The 13,559-nt window shown below is 42.4% G+C and overlaps 1 protein-coding gene across 5 annotated transcripts in view; it reads right to left on the bottom strand.

The window, feature by feature from the left end:
* Positions 1-13,559, bottom strand: part of LOC121289768 (AP-2 complex subunit mu) — a 56,581-nt gene that overhangs the window by 31,224 nt on the left and 11,798 nt on the right. For 4 of the 5 annotated variants that reach the window (XM_041209526.1, XM_041209534.1, XM_041209544.1 and 1 more), the window contains exons 3-5: positions 5,787-6,052; positions 2,687-2,769; positions 35-40 (exon numbers count right to left, since the gene is read on the bottom strand). In XM_041209526.1, the coding sequence (XP_041065460.1) occupies positions 35-40; positions 2,687-2,769; positions 5,787-6,052 (355 nt within the window). The remainder of the gene's footprint in view (positions 1-34; positions 41-2,686; positions 2,770-5,786; positions 6,053-13,559) is intronic. The other variant, XM_041209565.1, reaches the window with a different exon arrangement.

The following is a 13,559-nucleotide window of genomic DNA, read 5'->3' as shown; positions in this document are numbered from 1 at the left end:
AATAAGCAAAGCAGAAGCAGGTAGATTCTCCTACCTGGTGCTATAAATCAGGTCATCAGTCACAGGTGGAGAAAAAGAAAATGTTACAGCAGGTTTAGAACCAGGAGCGCCACACACAGGGTTAACAGGCAAGTAGTGAACAGAAGAGTTGATTTAAAAAAAAAGAGAAAACAAGTTAGCTATGAGAGCAGGTGCACTGAAAATAAATGACGTATTGAAACAGTTCTGCATCACATCTCATAAAAGGTCTCAAAACGCTTTGCCTACAATTAATTACTGTGAAGTGTAGTGACTTTTACAAGCACAAATGACCAGCCTCAGTTGCAGCAACATTTAAAGCAAGGATTGTAGTTGTACTGGCAGGCAATACATTACATAGCTTCTAGGTTTACTCTAGCACCAACAATCTCAATTTCCATTGCGACTATAATAAACCTACACGTTCTCTGAGCAACTGCACCTTCAGAAAAAAAATTAAAGATTTAGTTTCAGACCAATATTTTATTAAATGGCTCCAGGGCAAAATGCACTTTTACTAACACATTACATTCAGAAAAATCTGCCAAGTATTAGGTCGGAAAAAGCTTAGGTCAGAGACACTAGCACCTTTCTCACTAGGGGCCTCCCATTTAAGATGGAGGGGAAAAGGAATTTCTTCAGAACAGTCATCAGTCTTTGGAATTTTCTTCCAGATAGCTCTGGGTCATTGAATATATGCAAGGCTTAGATAGACAGATTCTTGACTGATAAGGGAGTTAAAGGGTTATGGGGGATAGGCATGAAAGTGGTGTTAAGGGCACAATCAGATCAGCCATGATCTCACTGAAGAGTTGAGCAGGCTCAAGGGCTGAATAACTCACCCTGGCTCCTATTTAAGATTCTTTTTTTGAAATAAAACTGAATTTTTCACTCACTCCACTGATTGAGATGTGAGAGAAATGGAGGGAGTACCTGGGTGGTTCCTTTGCATCCAGAATTCCATGAAACACAATCTCACTTGTCTTAAAATGTCAGGTGTGATTTTCTATCGAAAGACTACTGAGATAACAGGGCCAATGGGTCAGGCCTGGAGTACAAATAGTGCAGCTCCTTCTTTTGGGACTTTTTTCTCTTATTTTTTACTTGTAGGGCAAAGGGCGATCCCAGCCTCTGACATAAGTTTATTTCTATCACAGTGTGGTTGCTCTCTCCGAAGTTACAAAGCCCTGCTGGAGTTAGGAAAACCCCGTGATCACTACATTACGTGCGCGTGGAATTTGTAGTATGAGTGAATTTGTCCCTGGAACCACAGCAGGAATTCCTTTTGCACTTGATCGTTTCTTAAAACCTTCAATAAGACAACTGGAATCAGGTTCAATCAAGCCACTCAAAAGGGAATTACACTTATTTGAAGTGGAAGAATGTGCAGGGTTACAGAGAGAAGGTAGGAGAATGGCTCTAGCTAAACTGCTCTTTCGGAGAGTTAGTGCAGTCATGATGGGCCAAATGGCCTCATCCTGTGCTGTAGCAATTCTGAGATTGTGGAATTGCTAGGTGGAAAAAGACCAGTGTATATAATTCGCCTGCCACCATCCCTGTAGGTTAATGACAATGGATTAGTTGACTAATCATAGCCTTCTTCTATCCTCAGTTCTCTCAAAAACTGAAGAGGAGACTGGGAGGGTGAAATTTGGACATATTAAATAAATTGGAATGAATACAAAACTGCCTGCGACAACAAAAAAAAAAGCTCTATACATTATACTGAATGACTTCCTGCTGAGTCAGGCTGAGCATTTGTGAGCAAACACAGGACACATCCCAGACCACCCCAGAGTCCACCAGCAGCAAATAATCCTATCTGCGCCAGCCAGCCTTCCCAAATAGGAACTGTTATCAGTAGTACTGGCCCCCAGCCCTGTTTTCGGCTTCCTGGAGGACTGCTAATTCACCACTCCACTGCTGGGAATACAAACATGGGGCACTCCACTAGCAAGGCATGGTTCATCAGAAAGTGGGCACCGTAAGGAATGCAATTCAGCACAATATCCATTGCTAACAGAAGCCACTTTTACTCCTCATTCAACACTATTCAGAGTAAAAAGAAAAGCACATTTTAGAAAGAGTTATTTCCAAGCTACCTGACCTTAAGCAGAGTGGAATACAAGAAGCTTCAATATTCCAGCACTGTAGTGTGCGTGCATGCATGCACTATACATGCATATGGCTTGAATTATGCAGGGATACTGCTTTGCAGTCAGTGACTCCCACTGAAACACTTATGCAGCTCGAAGACGACACAACCAAAATCAGGTGCAATAGCCTCACGCCTAGTGTTACACAAAGAGCAACAACCTAGGTGAGGGTGGGCAATGTCACACAGCAGCAACCCAGCATGAACTACTGTTTTCAGGAAAGAAGGGATGAAAACTTGAGAGTTTGAAATATTCCCTTAAATTGTTCCTCAACCCCAGTGAGAGCCAATAAATTTATTTGGATTAAGGCCATGCCTTTGCCGATTTGGTGGATGTTGGACAGTCTTCAGAGAAAGCTGCATTAAAGCTGCTTTAGAATTAACTAGGGTTTAAATATAGTCATCCTTTAATCAGTGGCAATCTGCAGATTACAATTCTAGTCAAAAGGCACAAATAGCTCAATGTCAATATCTTTGAACACTGCAGCTTTCTTCAGGCTCATTGTTGCTTACCTGACTTTTGATTCCTTGTTGGGTAATAAACGTTTTCAGTGCTCCAGTCTCAGAATTCTGTGGATAGCCAAAATCTAGGATTTCTGAGCAAACAAAATAAAAAATCTTTTCAACTACAATGCCCAGAGGAAATAACAAAGTAAGAAGAGTAGGGACAGACTTTTGGAATAGAACACAAGTCAAAGAAACTCATTCCAATTCAGTAATAGACCCTATATCCTCTTTTAAAACAGAGGTGCTAGTTTACCCTGAAACCAGATTCACTTCACCATTAGCTTTCATTTAATACCTTCAGTACCTTGCCCACATGGTCATTTGTTAAGTGGGAGCTCAGTGAGCAGCCAGTGGGATATGCAATGCTTGCGTGAAAGGCAAGTGTCATGAGGCAGTACAGACATGCCAAGTGGCAACTCAAGACTAACAGCTGACCATGGGACCAATCTCATTTCATAGTTCAACTATAAATTGCCTTTCTTAACGCAGCGATTAAGGAATATGTATCCATTCAACAGCTTCCACTGTCAAGCTCATAGGGCATCCCAATCTGGAAATTCCATTTTAACAATTCTCAGCCTTATTTTCAAATCCCTGCAGGGTCTCAACACTCCTCCTCTCTGAAACCTCTTCCAGCCCCACAACACTCTGGAATCTCTGTGCTCCTACAATTCTGACCTCTTGCACAGCCCCCAATTTCCACTGCTTCACCACTGGCGAGTGTCTTAAACTGCCTAAGCACCAAGCTCTGGAACTCTATCTCTGTGCTCCCATCTCTCTTTTCTCCTTTAAGATGCTCCTTAAAGCCTAATTCTTCAACCAAGCTTTGACCAACCTGTCCTAATGTCTCAAGTGGTTCAGTGTCAAATTTTATTTGATAACACTTCTGTGAAGTGCCCCAAGACATTCTACTACATCAAAGGTGTTATATAAATACAAGTTTTTGTTAAGAGAAATAATCAAGTTTTGATGTCACTTATCACTGCCCACTTCCTGAGAGGGTGGTGGAGGCAGATTCAATCGAGGTATTTAAAAGGGATTTGGATTGCTATCTGAAAAGAATGCAGGGTTACAGTGATAAAGCAGGGGAGTGGGGCTAGGTAGAGTGCTCTTTCAGAGAGCCAGTGCAAACACAATGAGCCGAATGGCTGCCTTCTGCACTGTAAAGATTCTGAGATTGTGATTATTGACTTTATGAAAACATACTGGCTTCCAGTAATGCTATAATTAAGTTGTTGGGAATTGTTTCTCTTCAAAAAAAATTATACAGCATTGTAATAAATCATTATTTTTAAACATAAAATCAAAATACTCCAACCAAGATTGTCTGACATACAAGCTGTAGATTGAACCTGGGATCTCCTCACCTGCATGACTTAGCTACTCCCCCATTATGTATCCCAAGCCATTGTGACAGAGGGCAGGAGGACAATACAGTTCCCCTTAGAAGTCCGTGGGTTCTAGCGCTGCCTCAGCTTGGGCAACATTCTCCCTCCTACCATGTTCAGAAATTAAGACATTTATTAAAACGTATTCTTGGGCTATGGGCATTGCTAGCAAGGACAGCATTCATCTATCTCTAGTTGTCCTTGATAAGGTGGTGATGACCTTCTTGAACCACTATTGTGTGGTGAAGATGTACCCAGAATGCTGTTAGGTAGGGAGTTCCAGTATTTTGGCCCAGTGACAAAACTGGGCTGCTGTATGTCCAAATCAGGTTGGTGTGAGGCATGGAGGTGATGAGAGCTCCACGCACTTGCTGCCTTGCCTTAGAAGTGGAGGTTGTTGGTTTGGGAGAAGCTGCTGAATAATTATAGTATATATATTCCCCTTGAAAAATTTTCTTCTTTCACATATAGCTGCATTGTTTGATAATCAAGAGGAATGTGTATCCAACTCATTCTGTCCTAAGTCTCCAATTTTACCTAACTTGAAAATGGGCCTTTTAAAAAAAGTCTCACCCTGTAATTCATCAGAAATAACAATGTGTGGGGCCAGTTTTTTAAGAGGAAAACAGTAGCTAATTTGTAAAAATGGATAACCCAATCAAAAAGGGACAAATTCTCAGCATGCAGACCAACTAAATTCATCCCAGGGTGGGGGCGACATCAGGACAGTTAAAATCAATTGAAACCTTAAGACTGAACACGATTACAAAATTTTTTTTTGAACATTCGTCTGAAACGAAACCAAGTGAACAAGCCATGCTTATCAAGCTCCAGGTCAGTCATGGAATTATTGAATGTACTTTTGTTTTACATGTCAGCTTGTACAGAATAGAAATAGGACATTCAAACCCAAATGGTCTGTGCCAGTAGTCAAGCCCTTCTTAATTTAACCCTATAGGCATATCCTTCTATTCCTTTCTCCCTCATGTTCATCTAGCTTCCCCTAAACACATCTGCACTATTCACCTCAACCAATCCTTGCAGTAGTGAGTTCCACATTCCCACTCTGGGTAAAGAAGTTTCTCTTGAATTCTCCATTAGATTTAATGACTATTTTAGATTGATGGTCTTCAGGTTTGGTCTCCACCACAAATAGAAACACAGTCTCTACCTCTACCCCTTTCATAACCTAACTTTTGTGGGGGCAGGGTTACAATCATTCATAAAATGCAATCTTCCACAGGTGGATTAGTTAGGGGAAAATCATCTAAGCAATATGATATTGCAGCTAATCTATTAAAAATTCCTATAAACTCATCCAGAATGTCAGCATTTTTCTTTTTCTCCACTACCCCAGGTGTTTTTCTAATTCATTCTTGTGAAATAGGCATTGTAGCAAGGCTGGCATTTATTACCCACTGGCAGTTGCCTTAAAGTGGTGGTGGGTTGCCTTCAACCATATGAAGTTTACCCTGGACTCAGCAATCACCATAATAGCATCAGTCTGCACTGAGTGCAATCTGAGTATCCAAATGCTTGGGACACTTGAATATTACGAATTCACAATCCATATAAAATCATTAACGGCAAGAGAGACAGATGGAAAATCCTTTAACTGATTTCAGATCAGCACAGTAAGATTATTTGACTGCTCTGGGTTTCTGTTCCATGTTCTTCAGTCCACACTGCTGTTTTCAATCCCTGCATCTTACACTTACCATCCAGCAGCTCATAAATAAGGACAAAGTTGTTCTTGATGTTTTCCTCACTGATCTTTCCAAAATATGAAGTCATGACATCACACATTTTGTACAGGAACTCAAAGACCATGGCCGCGTTAACATTCTGCTTGGTGACTGCAGCTAGCCAAATATTGGAACGTTTAACATGGAAGAAGCTGGTACGTGCGATGTTAGTCACTGGTGAGCGAACTTGCTGCCTTGCATGGATGACATTGACGCGGAAGGCATCCACTGCATTCCGTCTATAAACAGAAAAAATGCAACCAATTAGGCCACTTTGGAAGAGTCTTCATTTAAATGTTAATTTATGTTCAATTCATTCGAGACATGAGAAACCTTAGGGACCACAGATACTGTCACTCAGTTTGTATAATCCATAAATATAGAAAATATTGCATTTAAGATAGGAAGTTTCTTTTGTGATGCTCCTAATTAATCACCTTAACTGCTCCCACCTAAAGTGGCGGAGCTGTTGCTAGTTAGTACCTCACTCACCCCAGTTGTATACTCTCAGTATTCTCTCTAGGCACAACCCCCACTTAGATACGGTAGAGATAGTCATGCTCACAAACACATTTCAGTGAAATTCTGATGACAATTCTGACTCATTCAATATTTATGTTTCAGAGGATGCAGTTCCTTTCCAATAACATGTTGCAATTCTTAGTTTCTATTAGAGACCACCAGCAAGTAATGTCACATTCCAGTGGGAGGGTCAGGTATTGCACCATATTTGGTCCCTGACCAACAGTAATTCGAAGATTTAGTGCTTTCAAAAGCCTGGAGTCATAGAACGACAATTACTTTTTGTACCACGATATCACCTGTAGCCCACATCTACTATACAACATCTAATCACAGGGGAGGATAGAAGCTCTTTCAAGCTACCCTGCACCAAAATGGCAACCAAACCAAACCAAGCCAAACCAAGATGGATTACTGCATCTAATTTTTCACTGACATGCTGTTATTTTCTACCAGAACCCAATATAAGAGGAGGCAAACTCCACACCTTCAAATGAGTACCTGACTTAGACAATCACAAGCAGAAGACAGCCCCTTCTTTTGCAGTGGATTTCCAAATGGCCCTACAGTCACTAGTGCATGGCACGTTAAAAAGTGTGCCAAAAGGTGCCTGCTTGACTACAGCTCATACACTGATGCAAAAGCACTTTTAGCAGTGCTTTACTCTGTGAAGATCTACATCAGTTAGTTCCATATGAGAAGAGCTGTCAATTCTGAAACAAAGCAGTGATGAAAAGCAAACCCAACCCCACGTCTGTGAACCTTTGCCACAGGGATTATCTGCAGAACCCAATGCATTTGTTAAGGGAAAAGTAGGACGCAGAGGACAAGAGTGAGAGGGGACAGTCAGATTAGTTTTAGCCTGGTTATCAAAGGGATTCTGTAACCTCTGCAATTTGCAGCAATTTCTGGTCATAGACCGTCCACCAATATCCATTACAAGCCTACTGACTCCCACAGCTATCTCGACTATAGCTCCTCACACCCTACTTCCTGTAAAGACTCCATCCCGTTCTCTCAGTTCCTTCGCCTCCGTCGCATCTGTTCCAATGATGCCACTTTCAAAAACAGTTCCTCTGACATGTTCGCCTCCTTCCTTAACCGAAGTTTTCCCGGTAGTTGACAGGGCCCTCAACTGTGTCCGGCCCATCTCCCACGCATCCACCCTCACACCTTCTTCTCTCTCCCAGAAACATGATAGGGTCCCCTTTGTCCTCACTTATCACCCACCAACTCTGCATTCAAAGGATCATCCTCTGCCATTTCCGCCAACTCCAGCATGATGCCACCACTAAATACATCTTCCCTTCACCACCCCCGGCGGCATTCCACAGGGATCGTTCCCTCCGGGACACCCTGGTCCACTCCTCCATCACCCCCTACACCTCAACCCCCGCCCTCAGCATCTTCTCATGCAACCACAGAAGATGCAACACCTGCCCCTTTACTTCCCCTCTCCTCACCATCCAAGGGCCCAAACACTCCTTTCAAGTGAAGCAGTATTTCACTTGCACTTCCCTCAACTTAAGTCTACTGCATTCGTTGCTCCCAATGCGGTTTCCTCTACATTGGAGAGACCAAACGCAGACTGGGTGACCGCTTTGCAGAACACCTTCGGTCTGTCCACAAGCATTACCCAGACCTCCCTGTCTCTTGCCATTTCAACACTCCACCCGGCTCTCATGCCACATGTCCGTCCTTGGCTTGCTGCATTGTTCCAGTGAAACTCAAGGTAAACTGGAGGAACAGCACCTCATCTTCCAACTAGGCACTTTACAGCCTTCCGGACTGAATACTGAGTTCAACAATTTTAGATCATGAACTCTCTCCTCCATCCCCACCCCTTTCCGATTTTCCCCCTCCTTTTTGTTTTATCCAATAATTTATATAGATTTTTCTTCTCCCACCTACTTCCATTATTTTTAAGTGTATTTCCATCCATTGTTTTATCACTACCTTTTAGCCTATTTCGATCTCTTCCCCCCACTCCACTCCTACTAGGGCTATCTGTACCTTGCTCGTCCTGCTTTCTACCCTTAATTAGCACATTCCTTTAGATATCACCACCTTCAACAACTCTTTGTCCTTTTGTCTGTGACATCTTTTGGTTATCTCCACATATCACTGGCCCTCTTTTCCAGCTCTTCTTGTCCCAACACCCCCACTCCCCCGCCACCCTTAAAGCAACCTATATTTCACCTCTTTTCTATTTTTACTTAGTTCTGTTGAAGGGTCATTCGTACTCGAAATGTTAACTGTGCTCCTCTCCACAGATGCTGCCAGACCTGCTGAGCTTTTCCAGGTATTTTTGTTTTTGTTTTGGATTTCCAGCATCCGCAATTTTTTGCTTTTATATTATTGCAGTATTGCAATACCAGTTTATTTACAAATCCATAACTCAAGCTCAAGGAATGCAATTTTTATAGAAAGACGGTCATGCAATATAAAATTAAGTTACAAACCATGCAATTCTATGGATCTGTAGTATCAAACTGTAAACTTGTACAGACAGACCAACTAGAAAGATCAGGAAACATAACTATTAGCAAGGAAACAAAGTTCACAAACAGCAGTAGATGCCCCTGATGGATGAGGTGCGCTTCTGAAGTCAAGATTCACGCACCGAGAGTACAGTATCAGACAGGTGTGAATCTCAGTGCACTAATAAAGAATCTGCTCCAGGATTTTTTTTTTTAAAAACATGTTCTTCTAAAAAGCACTGACCTAAAAAGCCAGCCCTGCAGCTGATCCTCACAAGACAAAGACACATTTCTAGTACAGGAGGGATTAAGAGGAAAGAATCACTGAACAAGAGAGCATTCAGGAGCAGGAATCCTAACCTGGTGGTCAGGCTAATCGGACCATCTCAGATCAGTTAAATTGGGACGTGGGAATTAAGTAATGTAAACCAGGTTTTTTTATTGTTCTTGTGCAGCGAACAACAACCAGAAGCTAAACTCACTAGATTCTGTTTCAGTACCAGCTGTCTGAAGACCCCCCTCTTCTCTCCCATCTCAGCCACCCCACTAACAAAACAACCATTTTCTTTACTGGGTTCCCTAAACCTGCTGCATTTCATGGGCCTGATAAACAGCCTTCTCTAACAACAGTGCAATCAAGCTATGCTGCCAGCAAGTGTTGATTCACAGCAGTGATGTCACGACATGCAAAACAGGCAAGTGGTCACAACTAGTCTACACGTGCATGACATACTGGGATTTGCTTTGGGAGCTGGACACTCACTACTATATTTAAACACAAGTACAGGGGATCTGGACATTGAGCTCCTTCTCCAGAAACAGTTTTTAAAAATTCATTTATGGGATGTGGGCATCGCTGGGTAGGCCAGCACTTATTGCCCATCTCTCACTGTGCATGAGAAGGTGGTGGTGAGCTGCCTTCTTGAACCACTGCAGTCCATGTGGTGTAGGTACACCCACAGTGCTCTTAGGGAGGGAGTTCCAGGATTTTGACCCAGCAACAGTGAAGAAAAGGCGATATATTTCTAAGTCAAGATGGTGAGTGGCTTGGAGGGGAACTTCCAGGTTGTGGCGCTCCCATGAATTTGCTGCCCTTGTTCTTCTAGATTGCAGCAGTCGTGGCTTGGAATAGGAGCCTTGATGAGTTTCTGCAGTGCACATTTTAGATGATACATGCTTCTGCTACTGAGCAGTGGCAGGAGTGTCAATCAAGCGGGCTGCTTTGCCCTGGATGGTGTCAAGCTTCTTTAATGTTGTTGGAGTTGCACTCATACAGGCAAATGGAGAGTGTACCATCACACTCCTGACTTGTGCCTTGTAGATGGTGGACAGACTCTGGGAAGTCAGGTGGTGAGTTACTTGTCACAGGATTCCTTGCCACTGACCTGCTCTTGCAGCCACAGTACTTATATGGCTAGTCCAGTTCAATTGCTGGTCAATGGTAACCCCCAGATGACAATAGTGGGGGATTCAGCAATGGTAATGCCATTGAATGCCATGGGGCGATGGTTAAGTTCTCTCTTGTTGGAGATGGTCATTGCCTGGCACTTGTGTGACATAAATGTTACTCGTCACATGTCAGCCCAAGCCTGGATATTGTCCAGGTCTTGCTGTATTTGGACATGGACTGCTTCAGTATCTGAGGAGTTGCAAATGGTGCTGAACATTGTGCAGTCAGCAGCTAACCTCCTTGCTCCTGACTTTATGATGGAAGGAAGGTCATTTGATGCAGCCACTGAAGGTGGTTGAGCCTAGGACACTACCCTGAGGAACTCCTACAGTGATGTCCTTGAACTGAGATGATTGATTTCCAACAACCGCAACCATCTTCTTTTGTGCTATTACTCCAACCAGTGGAGTTTTTTCCCCCGATTCCCATTGACTCCAGTTTTGCTAGGGCCCTTTGAGGCCACGCTTGGTCAAATGCTGCCAATGCTGTCTTGATGTCAAGGGCACTCACTCTCCATAAATGTTTGTCTCCTGGTGCCCAGGCATTACTAACAGTCAAGTGGCTGATACCTTTTGTTGTTTTGTAACCAACTGTGTGTGAATTCCCTGTCTGGCAGTAAGGTATGAGGGGGAATTAAGTTACATCCAGTCTAAGCATAACAGATGATTTGGCGTAACAGGTCCAAACCAGTGTTTATGCATCACATGAGCCTTCTCCCACCCCTCTTCATCTAGTCTTATCAGCATGCCTTCCTGTTCCTTTCTCCCTCAAGTTCTTATCTAGCTTCCTCCTAAACGCAATTAAATTTTGTAAAAGAACTGAACTCACTGCCAGTTAACTACCGCTCAAAGACACTTCTTCCTCCCCATCCCTTAGTTAAGCGGCTTCAGCTATGTTTCAATTTTACAACATGACCAAGATAAAGCTCATAGGTCAAATCACTAGTTAATTAGTACAAGATGACAAATGACTCTTACCTATTCCTAGTGCAGCCAATGAGCACATGATGAGATGAGGGAAAATGAGACGTCAGCAAGGAAGGGGAGGTGACAGACCAACGAGAGAGAGGATTAGAATACACAAGCACAGAAAGAAAAACACAGATGAGAAACACAAAGGACTACTCACAGACATCTAAAAGGAGAACAATGGATAAGTGCGAGGTGCTAATCACCAACATATACAAAAGCATTACAAACAGTCAACAGATTAACATATCACTTGTGCCTCATTCACACTGGCTTTGTGAACTTATGCATATTGGGCTTTGCTAGCAAGTAGTCACATCAAAACATTATCTTTGGTGCTTCTTCAGCACTGATGACAGGGGAGCAGTGTCCATGCTTCCACTCAAAGTGCCATTGTTGCTAAAATTAACTCAATGTTCCCTCATGATACTTGTACACCTGTGTTTCTGTGGGTCTAAGAATCTGCGATCAGGATGAAAGCGTCATTTTTTGAAGCATTAGCTCAAGGGTGCTCGCACATTACTTTCCCACAATTCAAACTGAACAAATGCCAAGTGAAAAATTGCCTTCTATTTCGAGCAGCATAGACAGAGCCTTTGGCAACAACACTACAAACTAAGAAAGCAGGTCACAATGACAACTCCACCCCACCCACTCACACCTAAGCAGAATGCAGGGTGCAGAAAACCTAAAGTTTTCCCTGCATCAGTACCTCTAAAACATTGCTATATGTTGACACCAAGTTTCTTTCCCTGATTTATTCAGATATCTTTAATTTTAAGGTCAAGTGGGATAAGATATTTGGCACAGTACTCCCATTCAATCAGCACCTTTTCCCGGATTTAATTTGGGCCTGAAGTTGAACAGTTCAAGGAGATTCTGCGAAAACAACTCTGTGCCCAGCTTATATCATAGTTTTGAAGGCCAGCTGATTCATAGCAACCCTCAACACACTTTGAAATCTCACTTCCCATTATTTATGATAGATTTTAAAAACAATGTTAACACCAGGTTATCAGATTTGGAATTCCCTGCTAGAAACAGCAGACAGTTCAAACAGGAAGTGAATAAATATTTGAAGAAAAATTCTGAAGGATGTGAGAAAAAAAACAAAGAAATTAGACTACTGGACAGTTCTTCCAGAGAATGTGCACAGGCACAATGGGTCAAATGGCATCTTCTGTGAAGCAGAATTCTACAATCTCAGCCAGAGTGCTACAGTGCTACACTGTCTCACGAATCACAGGTAAAACAACCGAGAGCTGTAACACCTGGGGACGATTCAGCTAATGTAGGGAAACAGCATGCGAGTGCACAGCAGTTCACACAGATGCAGACAAGGACAGGGTGTGGTTCAACTCCCAAACAAATGCTGTCATGAATGATGGGAAGAACAGCCATTTGGGAAATAGCAGCCGAAGTCACATTAAAACTGATTTCACAATCACAAGAAAGTCAAATTCATAAATATTACAGAACTTAAGCATTGCTGAAAAAGAGACTCTTTTGCTAAAGCTTTTCATCTTGCACTCATCAGGGCAATTCGCAAGAATACAAAATGTAGTGGGAACAACAATTTATATTGTATGAGAAGAGAGTGCTGATTGGTTTGCAAGTGGACTTGGTAGATGTGATGCCATGAAGTTGATTGTGACTGACAATTAACTGCCAAGCATTGTTTGAAATTTAAACCAGACAGCTTAACTTTGGTCAAGGCATTGCCCTGAGGAATGAACCAGCAAATGGCTGTCACTTATTTTGTTTAGCTGAAACAGGCACAATTTGTGTACACGTTCTCACTGTCTGCAAAGAACAGGGCTTGACTGTTAACTATCAGTCACCATCAAGCGTTGCATTCGCCATTGACATCTCTACAATCAGAGTCCACTTACTTGCCAACCAATCAGCATTCTCTTCTCATATAAAATTGTGTTCCCTTTACATTTGGTTTTCTTGCGAATTGTCCTGATGAGTGTAAGACCAAAATCTTTGACAAAAATGTTGCTTTTTTCAGCAATATTCAAACATTAGCTGAATCTACTGAACGACTGGACATTAGAATGATCAATCAATGGCGTTCAACCTGGTGACTCAGATAATCAACAGTCAATTCCCATCCTGGGTGCCTGATGCACACACAAAGTGCCCAATACGGAGAGTATTCCATTCGTCAGCTAACATCTCTCACCTTGAGAAACATGAAAGTCACAGTGAACTGAGGAACTTTTGGCCTGTCATAAAAGCATACACTCTTACATCAATCGTCCCATTGTGCGTGTGCCAGACTCTTTCAAAGAGCTATCTAATTAGTCCTAATCTCCTACAC

The sequence above is a fragment of the Carcharodon carcharias genome, chromosome 2, assembly GCF_017639515.1.
Source record: "Carcharodon carcharias isolate sCarCar2 chromosome 2, sCarCar2.pri, whole genome shotgun sequence".
Taxonomy (NCBI): domain Eukaryota; kingdom Metazoa; phylum Chordata; class Chondrichthyes; order Lamniformes; family Lamnidae; genus Carcharodon; species Carcharodon carcharias.
Note: the sequence above shows the minus strand (reverse complement) of the source record. Positions and strands in the feature narration are given on the sequence as shown.